This window comes from Aotus nancymaae, unplaced genomic scaffold (assembly GCF_030222135.1).
Source record: "Aotus nancymaae isolate 86718 unplaced genomic scaffold, 86718_ANA_hifiasm-v0.15.2.pri h1tg000006l, whole genome shotgun sequence".
Taxonomy (NCBI): domain Eukaryota; kingdom Metazoa; phylum Chordata; class Mammalia; order Primates; family Aotidae; genus Aotus; species Aotus nancymaae.
The window spans coordinates 47,480,075-47,501,673 of NW_026988417.1; the positions used below are offsets into that span (position 1 = coordinate 47,480,075).

At 40.8% G+C, this 21,599-nt stretch overlaps 1 protein-coding gene across 1 annotated transcript in view; it reads left to right on the top strand.

Annotated features, from left to right (window-relative positions):
• Positions 1 to 962: 962 nt before the first annotated feature.
• CWH43 (cell wall biogenesis 43 C-terminal homolog) overlaps positions 963 to 21,599 on the top strand; it is a 59,626-nt gene continuing 38,989 nt past the window's right edge. The window contains exons 1-7 of the mRNA XM_021670374.2: positions 963 to 1,131; positions 3,938 to 4,058; positions 4,373 to 4,527; positions 7,062 to 7,263; positions 12,010 to 12,098; positions 17,628 to 17,885; positions 21,082 to 21,207. Coding sequence (XP_021526049.2) covers positions 978 to 1,131; positions 3,938 to 4,058; positions 4,373 to 4,527; positions 7,062 to 7,263; positions 12,010 to 12,098; positions 17,628 to 17,885; positions 21,082 to 21,207 — 1,105 coding nt within the window. The 5' untranslated portion in view covers positions 963 to 977. The remainder of the gene's footprint in view (positions 1,132 to 3,937; positions 4,059 to 4,372; positions 4,528 to 7,061; positions 7,264 to 12,009; positions 12,099 to 17,627; positions 17,886 to 21,081; positions 21,208 to 21,599) is intronic.

The following is a 21,599-nucleotide window of genomic DNA, read 5'->3' on the forward strand; positions in this document are numbered from 1 at the left end:
CCTTAGATACTCACTGAACTTTCTGAGTCTTGGGATTTTGTTTGTTGTTTTGTTCTTGCTTAGTTAATTTTTGCATTTGTAAGAGGGGAGTAGAAATAACACCCATCTCATAGCATATGAGGCTGTATGAGAAATGAGACAGATGGTCCGTGCTAATACTTAGCATGGAGCCTAGTGCATGGCAAGTGCCCATAACATTAATTGCCATTATTGCTCAAGATTACACAGCAGTTGTTGGCAGAGACTTCAGATCTGGGTATTCCACTACCCTGCACTGCCTCCTAAGGACTGGACTGAAAATGGTCTCCTCAAGGGAATGACTGCCGCCTCACTCAAGTGTTTTTGGGTGTAGTCTGGGGTCCGGGGAGGGAGTCCTGCTGCTTGCTGCCGTTTTGGACTCTCACAATATAGGTAAGAAAATTTTGTCGGTCAGTGTCCAGGAAGCCAAATTCAACTCAGATTGTCCAAATGAGTAGGACTTAATAAAGAGACTGCCTACAGCCATATGGGCAAGGAAAAGGAACAAGCAAGGGATGCAGAGAAACTCACAGCAGCAGGAAGTCATCCTCAACCAGGGCCTGGGGCCGGGAGTGGGGGAATGTGTACATTTCACCAGAAATTCACTTCTGGGAATAAATCCTACAGATACACTCACAGTCATGCATTACATGGTGACATTTCCCTAGGAAATTGCCATCGCTTTTCTGTCCATCAGTCCCTGAAGGCACAACACAGTCAGTGCAGTGAGTTCTGCGGATCCCCACAAAGGTGTAGAGCTCTTGTTTTGTTTTGTGTCAGTGGAGACAGCTGGAACCCAGTTCAGGCCAGAGTCACGAGGAACAATGGCCAGCCCACGCGGTTGGAGTGGAGGGACAGGGCTATTAGAAACAATGCTGAAGTTACACTTTCTCTCTTTTTAACTTTTTGTTTTTTTTGTAGGATACGTTTCTTGGTCTCTCTACCATGACCTGGGACCGATGATCTATTACTTTCCTCTGCAAACACTAGAACTCACTGGGTTTGAAGGTTTTAGTATAGCGTTTCTTTCTCCAGTACTCCTCACAATTACTCCTTTCTGGAAACTGGTTAACAAGAAGTGGATGCTAACCCTGCTGCGGGTGATCAGTGTTGGTAAGATTGAAAAGAGTTTCTTTAAGACTTTTTTGTTTTAGTTAAAAAATCAAGTGAGATTATGGAGACTGTTCTTTGAATGCTGGATGTTTGCATTAAAAAAATCAAAGATTTCTCTTTCCCTTACCACTACCTTAGAAGAGCTTTAGTAATTGGAAGACTAGAGAGAGTCAAGCGTTTTGCATTTCCTATGTTTTTTCCAGACTACAAAGGCCTAAAAATCACTGAAATGAGGAGGGGAATGATACCTTAAAGAACTAATCAACTCTTGAATATATCATGTTCTTCTTTCCAACTATGACGTAACACTCAGAAGCCATTTTTTAAAAGTTTGTTAAGTAATAATGCACAAGAGATATGAAAATTAAGATGACAAACACCACAGTAAGCAGTCAAACAAGAAACTAGGAAAAATATTTGCAACTCTTTTAGCCAAAGGGCTAATTTCCCTAATATATAGAGTTCCTACAAACCAATAATTAAAGAAAAACAAACCAACAAACCAACAACTCAATAGAAAAGTGGGCACAGCATCTGATCAGTTCACTGGAAAGGAAATGCAATTAGTTCTTAAAAATGGTATCAAATGTATAGACAACAACTTATACAAATACAGATATATTTATCTATAGTTTGACGAGTAGATCGGCAAAGAACAGTCTGCACTGTGCAGTAACAGGCACTCATACGTTGCTGGTGAGAGTGTCCAATGGCACAACCTCTATGGAGAATAATTTAGCAGTATTGTCAAAATTACAGATACGCACATTTCACCAGCAATTCCACTTCTAGGAATGTGTCCTACAGATATACTCGCAGTCATATGTTGCATAGTGACATTTCACTAGGACATTACCACCACTTTCTGTCCGTCAGTTCCTGAAGGCACAACACGGTCAGTGCAGTGAGTTCTGTGGATCCCCACAAAGGGATAGAGCTCTTGTTCTGTTTTGTGTTGGTAGAGACAAAGTCTCACAACGTTGCTCAGGCTGGTCTCAAACTCCTGAGCTCAAGCCATCCTTCCTGGCCTCCCACAGTGCTGAGATTATAGGTGTGAGCCACTGTGCATGGCCCAGAGCTCTTGTTTTTAAAACAACTCAGGCTCAGAAAGATAGTGGCAAAAACCCCTTAAAAGTGTACCCTTTACAAAGTTGATGTCCATAGGAATTGAAAAACATGTCAAATGGTCTTGAAATTTTCAGCTCCAGAAATAACAAATAGAGTTTCCTACCCTGAACTGAGTATATAGTAATTGATTTCAACTGGCATTGGCTTACAGTATCCTATGAACCACTGTAGCTCTGAGTCTTGCAAGATTTATTTTCTTATCACGCTCCAGGATGATTTTACGGGAGTGATCTCATGGGTGGCACTTCCTTGTCACCTTCGGTGCTGCCTATGTGGGCCTTACCTATAGATCCACAGACGGAGTAGTTACTGGGACAGTTTTCATTACTTAAGTCTATTTCTGGTCCAGTAACTGCTGGTGGCTGTAAGGGATGTGATATTAAATAAGTTTGGGGTAGATACTGTATTTGATTTCAATGCTTCCTGTTACCTTTTCACTTTCTTCCCCCATGAAAACCTATCACCTTGAGCAGAAGTAGAATTATATTTGGGAATATGGAATAGGTAGGGAATGTCACTCAGAGTGGAAGAGGAAGTGGCTAATCTCTGCCAAATGCTGTTCTAGGTGACTGTTGGGTTTTGTTGTTGCTAAACAGAGGCTGAAGTCAGCCATGATTTGCCTTAAAACTCCCTTCAAATGCTTCTTAAGGACTTGAAACAACTTTGTTTTTAGAGTCCTGAGATATTCTTATATAACCACAGAAAGGGTCTGAGCATTACATGCCGTCTTACTTCTGGCACCTAAGATATTTTAGGTTAATTACTATGTAATTAACTATGAAACCAGTTCATACTCCTATTAATTTAGATTATTTTTGACCCACTAGGATGGCTATAATAAAAAAAGACAGACAACAATAAGTGTTGGCAAGGATGTGGAGAAATTGGAACCTTCACACATTACTGGTAGAAATATAAGAAATGTACAGTGGCACAGCTGCTTTGGCAAAATGTGATAGAAGCAGTTATCATATGATCTAACAACTCTACTCCTTGTTATATACCCAAGAAAAATGAAAACATTTGTTCACACAGAAACTTGTACACAAATGTTCATAGCAGCATTATTCATGAGAGCCACAAAGTGGAAACAACCTAAATGCCCATAAACTGATACATGGATAAACAAAATGCAGCATATACATGCAATGGAATATTATATAGCTATGAAAAGTAACAAAACACTGATACATGCTACAACATGGATGAACCCTGAAAACATTATGCTAAGGGAAAGAAGGCAGTCACAAAAGGCCACATATTGTACAATTTAATATGAAATGCCCAGAAAAAGAAAAATCCATAGAGACAGAAAGTAGATCAGTGATTACCAGGGGGTAGGGGATGTGGGAGAATGGAATGAGAAGAAGTGACCTGCTAATGGGTATGGGGTTTCTTTTTGGGGTGATGAAATTGTTCTGGAATTAGATAGTGGTGACTGTTGCACAACTTTATGGGTATACTCTAAAAACTATTGAATTGTATATTTTTAACATGGCGAATTTTATGGTATGTGAATTATATTTCAATAAAAATTTTAAATACGTATATAAAAGTATACATTAATTCTGTCTTTCTGAGTATAAAGGCAGTATCAGATAACATTCATCAAATGCAGATCACTGAGTTCCAATCCATGCTTGCCAGAAATTCTTAGATCTCTCTGTTTTGTTTGTAGGCGGCATAGCCTCCTTCCAGGCTCCAAATGCCAAACTTCGACTGATGATTCTTGCTCTTGGGGTGTCTTCCTCGCTGATAGTGCAAGCTGTGACTTGGTGGTCAGGAAGTAGTTTGCAAAGGTATGGTTAATGTCTCATGTACTTAGGGGCCAGGAGTTCCAGCTTATAATTTTTATCTTCCATGCCTTGTTGAAGTCTCCTTCTTTTCTTTTTACAAAACATGAATACTTGCCATCAATCTCAATAATGTTTTGAAGATGAAAGAATTATAGCAAGTTGCCTAAGTTGTTATATAGAGGCTAAGTCACGTTCATTATTGCAAATTACCAACAAGACTATTTCAACTATTTATTCTATGAAACTGTGAAATTCATGATGGACATAGTACGTTGACTGCACATAAAAAGTGTTTAAAAATACTTTTGCACTTACAGGTACCTCAGAATTTGGGGATTCATTTTAGGACAGATGGTTCTTGTTGTTCTACGCATATGGTACACTTCACTAAATCCAATCTGGAGTTATCAGATGTCCAACAAAGTGATACTGACATTAGGCGCCATAGCCACACTTGATCGTATTGGCACAGGTAATATAGTAACTCAGGAATTTTCTCTTTTGCAGAGCTTACCCTTCCTATGTGAGTGCTGCATATCTTGGAGAGAAAATCTATAAAAGTAGTTTTTCTGCATTATATCTGTATTTTAGCTTTTCCTTCGTCTGCAGTAATAATTGGTACAGCTAGTGGGCTATTTGCTAAGCAGGAGGCACATTATCCTTGCCAATACAGACAGAGGGTGAAAATAAAATACCGTTGCTGGTTTGTAACACTGTGGCAATGGGAGATGAGAACCAGGCCTCATACCCCAGCTCACATTCAGCTCTGTCTTCCTCCTCTTTTCCCCTAGACAGCGCTCTCTAGGATGGAATTCTCCGTCCTCAACCTCCACACTGATCCCAGTACATCTCTAACACTATGAAAAGTTCCTGTGACCTATAGCTGTGGGAATTCCCTGGGTTTTTTTCCTCAGAGGTCTGAAGCTCCAGATCTGAGACTTGAAAAGAAAAGAAACCTACCTTGCATATGCATACCACCTTTCAAATCCCCTGTCTCTCCCTGGGCTGGCTTTCTCTGAGACAGAAACATGTCCAGCTTGGAGTTTGTTTTATTAGCCAATGTGAGACTCTTCTAAAAAGAAGGGAGAAGTCTTAGTGGATTCTAGTTGACTTGCTCCTGGCTTTTTGTGTAACTCTCAGTGAGTCACTGTTCTTCTGTAACTGCAAGGTGAAATCTCACAGATGAATGGAAGTTTAGAAGGTATTGGCTCACCATGAGCAAAGTGCTTGTATAATTTCCCCTCTGGCCCCTAGTTTGGCATGAAACGAGAATAGAGGGAAGTTATGGCAGCAAATTGGTCATGTGATGTTAATAGTGGAAGATTTAGAACTCAGTCTGGTCCCTAACATGTGTTTAAAGAGGTGGAGACTCGGGCAGCCCATTTTGCAGGTATAGCCTGATAAGGATCTGGACTTCAGGGTACTGTTGACATTTCCTGACTTTTCTTCTCTCTGGCCTTTGTTTTAAATGTGTGTGACCCAGTTCCTGGCTGTCAGTTCCTCTGTGTCTGCTCTGTGCCGCCCTTTATAAAACTGACTGTTCACCCTGCACCTTCTCAGCCTATCTGAGCATACCAAGTATTTTTTGTAGTTCCTCTGAAGATATTGTTGGGTCCTGGGGGGCAGCGGTGGGGGGGCGCGGGTAGAGTCACCCACTGTAATACACTGCATTTTACTCAGCAAATTCAGTTTAGATGGCTTTTTCCCTTAAACTCTCTGCTGAGCCCCTAGACCCCTGGCCTGCCTTCTGTCACCATTGCCCTCTCCCACTCCATCCCATCCGCATAGCTCTCAGCTCTGCCCCTCCTCCCTCTGATCCCATTATTGTCAGAGAAGCTTTCTTGGTAAATCAGACTGCCAGCTGTGTACTGTCAGACCCGAAGACTTTCTTTCCGTACTGTAGAGGGCTAGATGGGGGTCACAAAACATCTGCCCAACAGGCTCTCTCTGTTTCTATGAAGCAGTCCTGCTGCTGGCATCTCTAGTTGTTATGTTTTTGTGTGTGAAGTCATGGCTGTGACAAATTGGACGTCTTGGCTAAACAGTACCAAGAGCTATACTGCCTAAGCTCCAATCCCAGGTTCCTAGGTTCTCTTTACTAGCTGTGTGATCTTGGACAGGTTACCTGATCTCTCTGGGTCTGTTCTCTTTTTATTTGAGACAGTTTCCCTCTTGTTGCCCAGGATGAAGTGCAGTGGCGCAATCTCGGCTCACTGCAACCTCCGCCTCCTGGGTTCAAGTGATTCTCCTGCCTCTGCCTCCTGAGTAGCTGGGACTACAGGCACCTGCCACCATGCCCAGCTTACTTTTTTTTTTTTTTAGTAGAGATGGGGTTTCACCATGTTGGCCAGGTTGGTTTCAAACTCCTGACCTTAGATGACCAAGTCGCCTTGGCCTCCCAAAGTGCTAGGATTACAGGACGAGACCAGGCACCATGGCCAGCCTTGTTTTCTAATCTATAAAATAGGATTAATAGTAGAGCTTACCTCAAAAAGTTGTTGTGAAAATTAAATGAGTTAATATAAAGTTAATATACAGGGCTTAGAAGAGGGGTTGGTGCACAGTGACTGCCCAGTCAATGCACTAATATTACTCTGCATCCACAGAGGGTTAGACGGGAGCCCTGTTCTTTGGGAGGAAGCAGCCTGTGTACTGGAAATGTTCTGTTCGGTTTGTACAACATTTGTTTTTGAACGTGTCACTCACTTTTTCTGCAAAGCGTTAACTTCACATGAAGTAAATAATTTCTGCATTTTCACTTGTTGAATTCCAAAATGCCTGTTCTCCCTTCAACCATTCCTTATCTGGCCTGCATGGAATCATCTCTCCCACTAAATAGCTGTCAGCACGTTTCACTTCGTATTGTAGTTGCACGTCTCATCTGTTCTTCCAAAGTAAGCTTCTTGAAGCCAAATATCATTTCTTCCTTGCTAAAAGTCTGTTAAGTATAGAGGGCAAATTCTCATGTAACTGACCTTTTTCCATATATGTATTTTTAAATTCTAGATGGTGACTGCAGTAAACCCGAGGGAAAGAAGACTGGCAAGGCAGCCATGGGGATGGCCTCTAGACCTAACTGGCTGCTGGCGGGGGCTGCCTTTGGTAGCCTTGTGTTCCTCACCCACTGGGTATTTGGAGAAGTCTCTCTTGTTTCCAGATGGGCAGTGAGTGGGCATCCCCATCCAGGGCCAGACCCTAACCCATTTGGGTGAGTTTGGGTTTGGAAGTGATCAATCACAAAACTGGCAGTTTTGCTTGGAGGAAGCAATGCCTCCTTTGTCAGACAGCTAGGTCTGTGCTAGCCAGATATTTCATACCCACTCTCCCTTGATATCAGAATGTGGCATGGAATTATTGTGTGCTCTGGAGAGAAGGGCACCGGTAGGGTCTTTTCCCCTGTGCTGAAGGACTGCTGAAAAATAGATGTGGGAGGACCAATGCTGGTGCACAGCTAAGTAAGAGGTTCCCAGAGCTCCAGCATGGGTGCGCCGAGGAATTCCTGCACAGAAGACTATTCTCAGTGGCAGGGGAGGAGCAGCACTCCCTGGCCATTTCCTCCAGAACCTGGTTATAGTTATGGGCATTTAGTAGGACGAGACCAGAGTCCCCTGAGGAGGGAGGCTAGGTTGGCTGCCTGGGGCACAGATCTCTATTCTCAGCAAAGGGGGGCAGCCCAGGAGATCTCTGCGTCTTTTGGTACTTTCTTGTTCCAGCATGGGACACCCAGGGTGTTAGTAGTCTGGAGTCAAGTATTGGTCCTTGTGTTTGGTCCTTATTAACCCTTTCTCTACTCTTCCTGGCATATCTTTTCTCCTGCGACTGGCTCCATCTTTTCTTGCAAAAAAAATTGGAGGAACCTTAAAAGATCTGCCTCTGATATCTTTTCTCTCTTGTAGCACTGGAATTCCTACAATTGGAGGCATGCAGCTGCCTACTGGACCTTTCCCCAGCAGGGATCTGGCATATCCCACAGGCTTGTTAACCTCAGCTGGTCCAAATCTGAATGCAGTATTTCCCAGTCCCCCACACATGTTCTTCTTCCCCATGCCCAGGTCCACTCTGTCTGCCCACCTCATCACCCAAACCTGAAACCAAGATTTTGCCCAGAATTCTCCATCTTCCTCATTTTCTCCATCAGTTCTACCTCTCTCAGATCCATCCCTTCCTCTCTATCCCTAAGCTCATCTGCCATAGTGGAGTCCTCACCATTTTTTCATTCAGGCTATTACTGTTGTCTCCTAATTGTCTCTCTTTAGTGGAATCTTTTCTACATGGCTCCAGAATGATCTCTCTAAAATGCAAATCTGATTCCACCACTCCTTTACTTATAAACTCTCAGGAGTTCCCTCCCCCAGTACTTGGGGAAAATACTGCCCCCAATTCTCCCTATGAGGCTAGATCTGGCCCCCCTACTTACCTTTCCAAATGCTTTCTGATCTCATCCTCCTGCTTCACTTCAGCTGAACCCACTTGTGCTTCTCTGGAAGTGCCAGTCTGTTCCAGTGCCCGCTCTGCCTAGGCTTCCCTTTCTGCCTTGATGTCCTGGCAAGCCCTACTCATCTTTCAAAACCCAGCTCAAACATTTTCTCTGTGAATTCTTCTCTTATTATCACAGGGGATCCCTCCTTTGTGCCATATATTATAATACTTTGAATCAATCAATTTTTATATATGTGTCATAACCGAGCAAGCGTGAAATTACCACTAGGCTAAATTACAGGGTCTTTATTGCCGGTGGCTACAGAGGACTCACGTCTTTCTAACCCCTGGCCCCGAAAGGAGGGTGTTAAGACCTTTTATGCCCGTAAAGCACCTCCTGTGCGGGGGTGAGGGTGAGGGGCTTCGGACATTCCGAGGGCCAGTGGACTTTGGACATTCCGATTGTTACTTAAGTGGTTTACAGAAGTCAAGATAAGCGTTAGTTTATACATTGTCTGGGTAGGGTGGAAATTACAGACCTTAGTTACTTATTACAAGTCGCAGGGGCCAAGATGGTGTGGGTTTGGACTGCTTGCCTGTCACATTAGGGTTACAGAGAGCAGTTTCAATGGAAAGCGAGGTGTTGTCGAGGTATGCAGTTTATGGGGCAGTTACCACGTCACATCATATATGTGTGTATACACACACCCATATGTATCTGTTAGAAACCTTATTATTCTGTATTACAGATTTTTTAAAAATGTATTTCTTCCTGTCTAGACACTAAGCCCCTTGAGGGCAGGGAATGGGAAAAGGAACAAATATTGATTATTTACTCTGTGTCAGGTACTGAACAAGGACATGTGTACATATTATTTCATTTAGAGTCTTTATCTTCCTCCATATCTGGGAGAAAGGCAGAGAAGAAAGAAAGGAACAAAAGGACCGAGCGGAAGGAAAGAGTTTTTTCCTATGTGTTAAAGCTTAGTTTCCAAAGTTACCTGTGAAAACAAGCATAAGTTGTGTGGCAGAGTAAAGGAAGAACTTTAATGGTAAATGGTGGTCAGGAGAAACTCACCATTCAACTCTGGGCCAATCATGTTACATCCCCGGCCTTGTTTTTCTCACAACTAAACTTCAGGGGGAATCTTTCCCATGTATGTAAAATGAGGGTTTGCTTTTCAGACATTCCTAATTCTGTGTGTTAGAGTGAGACACTGAAGATGGAAATGCAGCTCACCAGACCAGCATTTCCTGAACTGTGGTCTGTGAGACACTGGTTTCTTGAGTTGTTAATGGTTACTTTAAGAAAGAGAAAATGCTTCTACATCAGATAAGTTTAGGAGATATCAGCCTTTCTTTGTCAGTCTTCCTTTCTTTGTGCTTCACAATGCACATCAGCATATTAGAGACTTTTGGAGGGTTCCCAAAGTTATTTGAGCATGGAATTCTTCCTTAGAACACCAATTCACATCTCACAGAATAGGCGTGTTTCTCGGAACCTGCTTGAGAAATGTTGAGTTAGAACATCCTCGCTCACCCTCATCGTAGTAGGAATTGCTTTCGGAAATTCACCAGACTCTACTTAAAGAAATGGGTCATAGGTCTGTTTGTTTTTTTTTGAGACAGAATTTCGCTCTTGTTACCCAGGCTGGAGTGCAATGGCGTGATTCTGGCTCACCGCAACCTCCGCCTCATGGGTTCAGGCAATTCTCCTGCCTCAGCCTCCTGAGTAGCTGGGATTACAGGCACGCGCCACCATGCCCAGCTAATTTTTTGTATTTTTGGTAGAGACGGGGTTTCACCATGTTGACCAGGATGGTCTCGATCTCTTGACCTCATGATCCATCCGCCTCGGCCTCCCAAAGTGCTGGGATTACAGGCGTGAGCCACTGCACCCGGCCCATAGGTCTGTTTTGATGGGAGAAAGCTGAGAGGGAGGCTCAGAGGGTGCTGCAGGGCTTTGGGAAACCAAAGGAGACATGTCGTCCGTGGGCCCTGGGAGGACGAGGGAGGACAAATTGTGTCTTAGTTGTATGTTCTGGCTTCTCCTCAGCCCACCTCAACAGTAGTGACTCCATCACTCTTACTGCTCTGTAGCACTTTCTGCCTTCTGATAATCTTCATTATTATTATTATTATTGTTAGAAACAGGATCTTGCTCTGTCAGCCAGGCTGGAGTGCAGTGGCACGCTCATAGCTCACTGTAACCTCAAACTCCTGGGCTCAAGTGAGCCTCCTGCCTCAGCCTCCTGTTGTCATGAATAGCTGGGACTACAGGCACATGACACTATACCTGGCCTTTTTTTTGTAGAGATGGGGTCTCACTATTTTATCCAGGCTGGTCTCAAACTCCTGGCCTCAAGCAATCCTCCTGCCTCTGCCTCCTGAAGTGGAAGTGCTGATATTATCGTAGGATCACTGTGCCTGGGGCTGGCCCTATCTACATTATCTATTAATGGTGTTTGTTGTATGTCTTCCCGACTAGAATGGGAGCTCTATGGGGGAAAGGGATGGTTTTTCATTGATGCATCCCAAACACCTAGAATAGAGCCTGGCACATGGTGGGCACTCAAAAATATTTGTTGTTGATTTGGGAGTAGAAAAAGAACCACACTGTCCCTCATGGCCTCTTCTCTTATCTGGTCTTCTGTAGCCTCAGGGTCATTCTTACACAGGTAGGAGCAGGCAGTAAAGTGGCTAAGAGCCTCACCCCAGAGCCTGAGGACCATTTCAGATTCTTCGTCCTATGTGGGCTACTGTGTATGACCTCAAACAGGTTACTTGTGTGCTCTTTCCCCCAGTATTCTCCATTGTAAACTGGGGATAATAATAGCATTTACCTTACAGGCACATGAGAGTTAAATGAATAGTAATTGCAGGGGGAAAATCTTACAGCAGTGCCTACTATGTAGTGCATGCTACGTTTTTGACCTTAATTTATGTGACAGCTACTGAAAAGAGTCCTATGTTCTAGCTGTTATTGCTGCTGAGTTTCCTTCTAAAGTTTAGTTAATGTTTTTTTCCTCCTCCTACAAGTTTTTACCAAAATCACAAAAGAATAAAATAGTTTGTGGTTGTTTTAAAAGGCACTCAGCTATGAGTTATTTATTAAACTGATACCAGTCTTGGGAATGCAGAGACTATAGGCAAGAGCAGCAGGAAGAGGAAAGAAAGGAATAAAAGCAAACTAAATAGAAACCTTTCCAATGACTTTTTCTTTTTGTCCTTGGCAGAGTCACTTAAAATCTGACATGACCAACATGGACTATACTTTAATAGTCTGAGAAAGCTCGGTTACTGCGCTTGCCTGATAAGATGGTAGATATCATTGATCTCATGTCAGAGTTTTTATTATTCTCTGTTCTGAATGTATCTAATATTGGCTCCCAGTGGGCTCTTGTGATCTCACTGGTTGTTTCACACACATTATCTCTTGTATGTACCCAGAGGTGGGAGGTATATCTCTATTTTATATTTGGGACAATGAAATATTACTAATGTCACATGTCTTAGAGCATGTCCTTTTTCACAGAGGTGCAGTACTGCTGTGCTTGGCAAGTGGATTGATGCTTCCAGCTTGTTCGTGGTTTCGTGCTACTGGTTTGATCTGGTGGGTTACAGGTATGTGGAATTTACCTGCAGATAGACTAGCACTGAGCTTGGTTACCCAGTTTGTTTGCAAGCACGTGCAACTCAGCTGAAAGCAGATACAGCCATACAAATATGTACTATGGCCAAATGGGCTGTTGCAATCAGTGGCAGCAACTATAATGCAGATGTCACCAAGGTCGCTGGCTGCTACCTGCTCTGAGTTCCAGCTTCCTCCCCCCCTCCTCCTGTGGCTGTGCCACTTTTCCAGACTACACTGCCGTAATACTACCTACCCTCAAGAATACTTAAATAAAGCACACATGTAAGTAGCAGATTTATAAAAATTCTTGATTTTTAATTAAAATATTTTTTATTTGTATAAATTGATGGGGTACAAAGTGAGATTGATTGATTGATTGATTTATAACTCTCAAGTTCAGGGGTACATGTGCAGGTTTGTTATATAGGTAAACTTGTGCCATGGGGGTTTGTTGTACAGATTATTTTGTCACCCAGGTAATAAGCCTAGTACCCGTTACTTTTCCTGGTCCTCTCTCTCCTCCCATCCTCCATCCTCTGGTAGACCCCAGTGTCTGTTCTTCCCCTCTTTGTGTCATGTCTTCTCATCATTCAGCTCCCACTTAATGATGAGAAAATACAGCATTTGGTTTTCTGTTTCTGTGTTAGTTTGCTAAGGATATGGCCTCTAGCTCCATCCATGTTCCTGCAAAGGACATAATCTCATTCTTTTCTATGGCTACACAGTATTCCATGGTGTATATTACCACATTTTCTTTATCCAATTTACCATTGATGGGCATTTAGGTTGATTCCATGTCTTTGCTACTGTGAATACTGCTGCAATGAACATACATGTGCATGTGTCTTTATGATAGAACAATTTATATTCCTTTGGGTATATACCCAGTAATGGGATTGCTAGGTCAAATGGTAATTCTGTTTTGAGGAATCACCACAATGTTTTCCACAACTGTTAGACTAATTTACACTCTCACCAGCAGTATGTAGATGCATAGATTGGGTAGTGATCAAGTCAGAGCTCTTAGGGTATCCCTCACCTGATGGACACCATTAACCCATTAAGTAATTCTCATTAGTAGCAGATTTCACCGAGGAGATGAGGGCTGTGCACTGCCATGTTACTAGTTGCCAGACCCCTTTCACTCCTCAAGATTCCTTGCTTTTCTGTTTTTCAAAAATGTCCTTTGGAATTTCATAATGAAGCTTCATTTCTCTTTCTCTTTTACATGTAACAGTGGACTCCCCAGCCTTCCATGCAGCTTTGGGGTCCATGTCTGCTTACTCAAATACCTGACCCATCTCTTCCCAGTTCCACCCTTTAGGACCCCAGAGGCATCAGTGAAGGCAATCGTGTTTTGGGCTGCCCTCTCCCTCTCCCTTAGTCTTTGTAAACAGGAGGGAGCATTTTCCTGTAACAGAATTATGCCACCCCTCCTCCATTCCCTTAAAAGGCAGTATTTAATGATTATAGTCAGGTTTGCTGACCCTAAGTAAAAAACACTTTATTACATAGCAAATACTATATTTGGTTTTTCTGAGGAGAGATGTTCTTTTTTTTTTCTTTTCTTTTTTTTTTTTTTTTTGAGACAGAGTCTCACTCTGTCACCAGGCTGGAGTACAGTGGCACAATCTTGGCTAACTGCAACCTCCGCTTCCCGGGTTCAAGCGATTCTCCTGCCTCAGCCTCTGGAGTAGCTGAGACTACAGGCCCACGCCACCATGCCCAGCTAATTTTTGTATTTTTAGTAGAGATGGGGTTTCACCATATTGGCCAGGCTGGCTTCGAACTCCTGACCTCGTGATCCATCCGCCTCTACTTCCCAAAGTGTTGAGATCACAGGCGTGAGCCACTTTGCCCAGCTGAGATGTTCTTAATACATGTTAATTAAGAAGGTAATTCAGAGTGGTACATTAGATGCTGTGTGTGGGTTTGAGAGACTGTATGAGTAATAGAAGATTTAGGATAATAACATAGCAAGTGAATTTCTGTACACCATAAGGGCCATCACCTTTAAGTGGAAATGTGTGTGTAATCCAGATACATGACTAAATTGATGAGACTGGCCTGGTCCTCTTCCTCCTGGAGCTGTGTGAGCACACTGTTGCAGTCTGGTTGAGCTGTTTGTACTTGCTCGTGTGTTTTCTGATAGGCATTGTATTTGGAGGCTGTGGAGGTTTGTGTGTACATAGGAGTAATTTTTCTTCTCATCAGAGGGTTTATTTGTGAGATTCCTCAGGAAAAGGGCCAGAAAACTTTGTCAATGCTGAGTTTGCATTGACCATATACAGTAGCTTCTTAATCTACATGTAACTTGGAAAAGGAAAAATAAATGCATTGAGCGTTTGTTCAGCATTTATATAATGCCTTTTCTCATAAAGTATAAGCAAAGTGCTGATTGGACAGGTAGTCAGCAGCTTCATTTTAACCTTGGAAAACTGAGGAACACAGAGACATAGACTGTTAGGTAAGGAACAGAAAAGCTGTGAACTTACAGTCTTATACTTATTTCCCCAGACAAGTAAGGTCATAACCTTGAGAGCCAAACCTAATCTAGTTTTACGGTCTCTCTGGAGTATTAAACAGTAGCTTTAAAGCGTCTAATAGAAGAAGATTTAAGGCTTCTAGAAGGCTGCTTGCAAGAGAGGAAAGCAAGGCCATAATTTACCAGCTTCATCTTCCTTTCTGATCACTTACTCACCTGCAGTAAGTTGGAGCTCAGGCTTAATTATCTGGAGGCGGTGCCCACTTTTCACTGTGAGTCATCTCTGGAAACCACACAATAAAGCAAGCTGTAGGCAAAGGAATCCTGTTTTCCCATTGTACAGTTTAAGTTGACAATCCCAACTGGAGACTCAGCATGAAGTTAATTATGGCAGTGACTGAAGAATTTCATATAAGCAAAGATACAGGTGCTTTAAATCTTGATAGCAGTTAAATTAGTAAAGACAGAGTTCTATTTTTTAAAAAGGCTAAATATAGTAAACACATTGATAGGATCCCAGTGTACTACTCAGTGTCCAGAGAATTTTATTGTATGGAAAACTTGATTTATTGAAAACTTATATGTCAGTTATTATAGATGTTATTGCAATAGTCAGTTACTATTACTTCCGCTTGATGTCTTTGATGTTGTACAGATTTGGGGGAGATTATTGGAAGGACTCAAACAAAAGCAGTTAAGGAATACAGTTAAATGAAAAAGATAAAGTGACTAACAGTTCATATCGTGTACTATCCTTGGTGTAAAAAAAGGAAGGGAAATGCATGCAAATCTATATTTCTTTGCATGCATAGGGTATCTCTGGAAGGACGCAGAGGTTAAGTGCTAATAATACTGGATTGCGTGCCTTCACTAGAAGGAACTAATAGGTAACAGGTCAGAAAGTCACTTTTCTAGCGTTTGAATTGTAATTTTGAATTTACAACCTACTTAAACAGTACAATTTTAGTGAATTTGAAATATAGAGCCTATTTAAAACTAGAAACAAAAGTGGTAACAGTCAAGGGAAATTTGAGAGTTGTTTTCATTCCCTCCAGAGAATTCCCTATAGTAAGACAAAGAGAACAATATCATTCTAACGTCTTCGGGTTAGAATGTCAAATTCGGGGTCATTCTTTTAAAAACAGTCATTGTAAGCCAGTAAGTAAGAAAAATTCAACTTCACTAATAGTCAAATAAGTGCAATTTAAAATGTCATAGCATTTTTGCCCTTAATTCGGTAAAGATTTTTTTGGTATTACATATATTTGGTAAAGATTTTTAGCAAATTAATGAATAAATTTTGGCAGGATTTAAAAGGTGTTGAGACTTGGCAAGTTTTCTGCAGGAAGTAAAGACAAGTATTAGGTTTCCCGAAAGTTGGGTATAAGGTTTCCTGAAAGTTACTTTCAGGAAAGCAACTGGTCACACGTCATGACTTTAAAATACTTATGCCCCTTGACATAATAGTTGTATTGCTAGGAATCTGTTTTAAGGAAGTAACTGGCAGTGTGGTAAGAGATTCATTGACAAAAAAAAGATGTTCATCACATTGTTGTTTTAAAAGCTTGACATAGGAAGCTTCATACATGGCCAGCAATAGAAAAATGCTTACTTATATTGTGGTGTATTTATCCAGTAAAGTATTATATATACATTAAAATGTTTTAGAAAAAAAATTGCTTACTTAAGTAAATTTTCCTGATATAATGTTTCATAAAAAGCAGCATATAGTCTTTAATATGTGGTACAATTCCATCTATATAAAAATACTCTGTATTTATGTAAAAATACTTCCGTGTACACATAGAAGATGATAGGAGAAATACACAGATGTATTGGCTGTGGTCATCTCCATCTTAGGCAGTCCTTAATTGCTTCTTTTCAGTTCTGTATTTTTAAAATTTCTATAGTAAATGGGCATTACAGTTGTTTTATTTTAAAAATGAAAAAATTCCATTGAGGATCTAGGTGTTTGAAGATCTCTCTATGGAGTTAACTCTATGGGTTGTAGAGGACCTTGGCATCTAGCTCTCATGCTCATCTGAGAGATGTTCTTTTTGAAGAGGGGAGAAATAAGCAGTCAGGTGGCCTTGCCCTGTGATGGTGCAATGCAATGTATTCATGAACTTATCCCACCGTGGGGCATTAAGAAGCTGGCTGGGGCCACTTTCTGCTTCCCACTCATTTCTGGAATTCTTGGTCCAAGTAGTGAAGAGTCTGCTGTAGCTACGTTTGAAGGGTGGGTCCCGATTACACAATATGGATTGGAATCTTTCAGAAATGCTATATTTTCTATGGAAAGGGGTTATATTGATAGTCCCAAGATGGAGTGGACCCTGTAGTGCTATTTCAAAGCTGATTTCACAGAAATTGGGGGAAAGGTTATAGGACCTCAGCATTGGCTCAACACTTACCAAGTGCCTGCTGTGGACCAGGCAGAATGCACAGCTCCTGACAACTAGCAGGCTGTCGGTCAGTGAATGAACTCACTGCAGAATTGCTAACACAGTGAGTCCATGAATGCTGTCTCTTCTCTTGGGGCTGTGTGGTTGGGAAAGTCAATGTACCTCTTGTAGGACAGGTGGTAGCATTTAGATAGACAGAAATTCCTTTAGAAGTCCCTTAACAGAAGCGTTCTAGAAACCACACTCTACCTGTTTTCTAATGTCCTGTATCTGATTGGTTAAATGTAATGGACATATTTTTGGTATTACATATAATTTTAGTTTTTATTGCTGTTAGGATCTTAACAGCAGTTACCTAAAAATGCCTTTTTCCCTCCTCCTGGCCTTTCTGAAGAAATAGCACTGAACTGAGATTTACTAGATCTACATTCTACCTCCAGTTGAGACAGTAACTGGTTGTGTGACCTTGGGCAAATCACCTTTATCTTGTCAGACCTTACTTTTCTCATCTGTCTGGAAACTGGATCAGTATACCCCTAAGGTCTGTTCTGGTTCTAAAGGCTATAAATTAGCCATCCTCTAAGCTTGACTGCTTTTCTGTCTGACTCATTTCTCTCTCTCACAAACAGGAGCAGCTTCAGCTATGGGACTCCTTTACCTGCACACATGGGCAGCTGCTGTGTCCGGCTGTGTCTTTGCTGTCTTCACTGCATCCATGTGGCCTCAAGTACTGGGACACCTAATTAGCTCAGGGACAAACCTTGGGAAAACCATGACCATTGCCATGATATTTTATCTTCTAGAAATATTTTTCTGTGCCTGGTGCACAGCTTTTAAGTTTGTCCCAGGAGGTGTCTACGCTAGAGAAAGATCAGATGTGCTTTTGGGTAAGTACATTTGAAAGGTCTGGATTAAAATAACTCTCAAAAATATCTTTATGGACTGACCAGGATTTAGCACCTTATGTGACTGGTGGAAATAAACAGGATGATCTCGCTTTCTTGGTAAAATAGACTCTCTTGATTAAAACACAAAACCTGGAGGGATGTCTAAATTATAAATTAAAAACAAATGTCTTAATTTATCAGCACATTTCAGTATTATTACTGTAAACTTCTTTTAAATTAATTAGTTGTGAAAGGAGTCAATCCATACTAAAGCATAAATAATGTTACACTTGTGTTTAAAGATGTATTAGGAAAAGGTAACATCATGATACTCATGCTGCCACTTCAGTGGTTGGCTCCTAAATATACACAGGGATTGTGATTTTTTTGGGTTCCTATGAATTTTATTTGTGAATGTTTTTTTGAGACGAGGTCTTACTTTGTTGCCCAGGCTGTAGTACAGTGATGTGATCATATCTCACTGCAGCCTTGAGCTCCTGGGTTCAAGCGATTCTTCCACCTCTGCCTCCCAAGTAGTTGGGCCTACTAGGTGTGAGCAACTACACCCCACTAATAAAAAAAAAATTGTAGAGACAGAGGTCTTGCTGTGTTGCACGGGCTGGTCTTCAACTCCTGGCCTCAAGCAATCCTCCTGTCTTGGCTTCCCAAAGTGCTAGGATTACAGGTATGAGCCACCACACCCAGACTCTATTTTAATTTACCATATTTTTACCAATAAAATACATATATCTTAGTGTAAATGATAAACCCCCAAATCATAGGATAAATATATTTACCATTTTAGTGGTTATGAATTCACATACCAAAATTATAATTTCATAAACTTAGCTCAGTTTAATATGTTAAAAATTGGTTCATGTACAAAAATTATAATTTTATAAGCTTAGCTCAATTTTAATATTTTAAAAGTCGGTTTCTGGCAATAATAAAATTATTATCCAGGCATATACAAATCAAATGTTGTGAATCATTTTAGTTTATGTAATTTTAGTTTAAGTAGCATATCAAATACTTCCACAAAATGTTTGAAAGATGAGAAAAAATATGTTAATAAGGGATCTACTTCTTGTTCATTGGCTCACTTATTCATTAAAACATTATCAAAATTTCACTAGTTGTCTAAATTTTGAAAAAAAATGATCATATACCTTATGTTTCAGAAACAGTGCCAGGTGATAAAGATTATTTTTCCCCTTTTTATCTGTACAAATTAGTGGGGTACAAGTGCAATTCTGTTACATGCACAGGTTGCATAGTGGTTAAGTCAGGGTTTTTAGAGTATACATCACCCTAACAGGGTACATTGTACCCATTAATCAATTTCCCATTATTGCCCCCTTTCCCACCCAATCACTCTTCTGGTCTGCTTTATCTACCATTCCCAGATGTGGAATATTAGAAACACCTACTGTCCTTGCCTGCTTGGAGCTTTAGTTAAATGAGGGAAACACCATATATAAAACGAGACAAATACTTAAGAAATTACAGTTGTGTGAGTGCTACTCAGAAGTGAAGGCTTCTATTTGGGTTCTGGTTTTTTTTTTCTTTGAGACAGGGTCTTGCTCTGTTGCTCTGGCTGGAGTGCAGTGGCACAATCATAGTTCACAGTATCTGTGAGTTCTCCCAAGTAGCTGGGACTGCAGGCACACACCACCATGCCTGGCTGATTATGTTATTTTCTGCAGAGATGGGGTCTCACTTTGTTGCCCAGGCTGGTGTCGAACTCCTGGGCTTAAGCGATTCTCCTGCCTCAGCCTCCCAAGGTGCTGGGATTATATCTACCTGGGTTCTCTTGTAGTTCTCCTAGTACCCCTGACAGACATCCAAGTACTCTGTACATTTTCCCATGTGCTTTTATACCCCATGAGCTAGACATCTGTCAGGACAGCCTAGTTTGAAAGACATAGTTTAAAATTATGTGAAATATTTTTGAATTAACTTTTGAGAATTTGGTATTTCTGGTAAATATTCAAGCTCTCGTCTAATGAGAGAAATACATTACTGCATTTCCTCTATGATAACCTTGACTTTGCAAACTTTGTATTTCTTCTGATTTCTTTCAGGTGTGTGTACTCTCTTCTGCTTTATTTTCTTGTCCAATGCCCTGCTTTTTTTCTTATACCAGCTTGCTTAGGCATCTGCCATGAGAAGAAAACAAATGAAAGTAAGAGCTGTTCCATGCATGAGTTTGTTTCTTTAGAATGTTATGAACGATGAGTTTTTTTTTTTTAGTTTCGTCTCACTACTTATGGGATCGTAGAAACAGTGCATAATTACAGCTTCACACAACTAAGAGCTTTAAAGAAAAATGAGTGATGTTATTTGATGAGGTCATAAAAACCAAGAAATGTTGGTAATATTCAGAGTAACTGTTAATACAACTGAATTGAAAAGAATCTGTATTATATCAGAATTTAGTTATAAATTTATTTTCTGGGTTTCTCCTGCTGTTTCCTGGAAAATTTGATATAGCTGTTTTTGCTTGGCTTCTGACTTCTACTTGACGTTTCCTAAATGGCTTAATTTCTTAAATTTCTTAATTTCCATATGGTGGCGTATCTCTGTTTCCATTCTTAGTGTGTACGGTTTAGATGAAGTAAGTAAACTTTACATCTAAGCTAGTTTGTTGTGCATCCCAGTTTAGCTCCACTTTATTGGCTGCCCTGTTGGCACACTGTGAGTTTTGGCATATGTATCCTCTTTGAGGCCCCTGTTCCCAGAGAACTCAAATCCCACCACAGAATGATTGCAACAAGCACTGTCTTATTAAGAACCTACATATGCTCCATTGTGCTTCTCGACCTAGTGCATGGAAGGGCTCTTACTGCATCCCTATGGCAGCTCAGAAGGCTTCTCCATCCCCTGCTCAATCAACAGTCAATCACAAACACCTTCAGCAACCTAACAACTAGGAAATACTCCAGAAATGCAAAGAAATCTGCATCAGGAAAAGGCTGTGGTCCTCTCACTTAAAGCACGATTCCTAGAACCCTACCTGATTTTTTCCAGTTATCAAAAGCACTGCTAGAGTAATTGTTTAGGTTCTGAGATAAATTAACTCAGTACAGGAATTTCCAGGGTATGTTCCTTTAAAAGAAATAGCAGCTCTTGGAATACAACATTGGAAGGATTTTTGGATCAGATTATAATATACTCTTTTTTTCTCTTATAACAGGGACAATGATATTAATTATTGGGCTGAATATGCTATTTGGTCCTAAGAAAAACCTTGATTTGCTTCTTCAAACAAAGAACAGTTCTAAAATGCTTTTAAGAAAGAGTGAAAAATACATGAAACTTTGTAAGTACAGTTTTATATTCTTTTAAAAAAAAATTTATTATATAAAATTCTAAATATATGAAATTAAAGAGTGTAATGGCCCCTCACATATCCTTCATCCAGTTTCAGCAATTCTCAACATTTTGCCAATATTGTTAACATCTATCTTCTCTTCTTTTTTAGTTCGTACTTTAAAGCAGATCTCTGATATCATGCCATTTCCACCATAAATACTCTGTATTGGTTTTATTTCATTTCTAACATAGCTAAGATAATTCAACATGCAGAATTTCCAAAATGCTTTGTTCTAATGGTCGAGATTATTTACTCCACTTCTTGTTTCCTTTTTTGGGGAGATAATGTTTGCGATGCCGATGAACTAAAAACTCAAACATAAAATTAGTTTATTATTC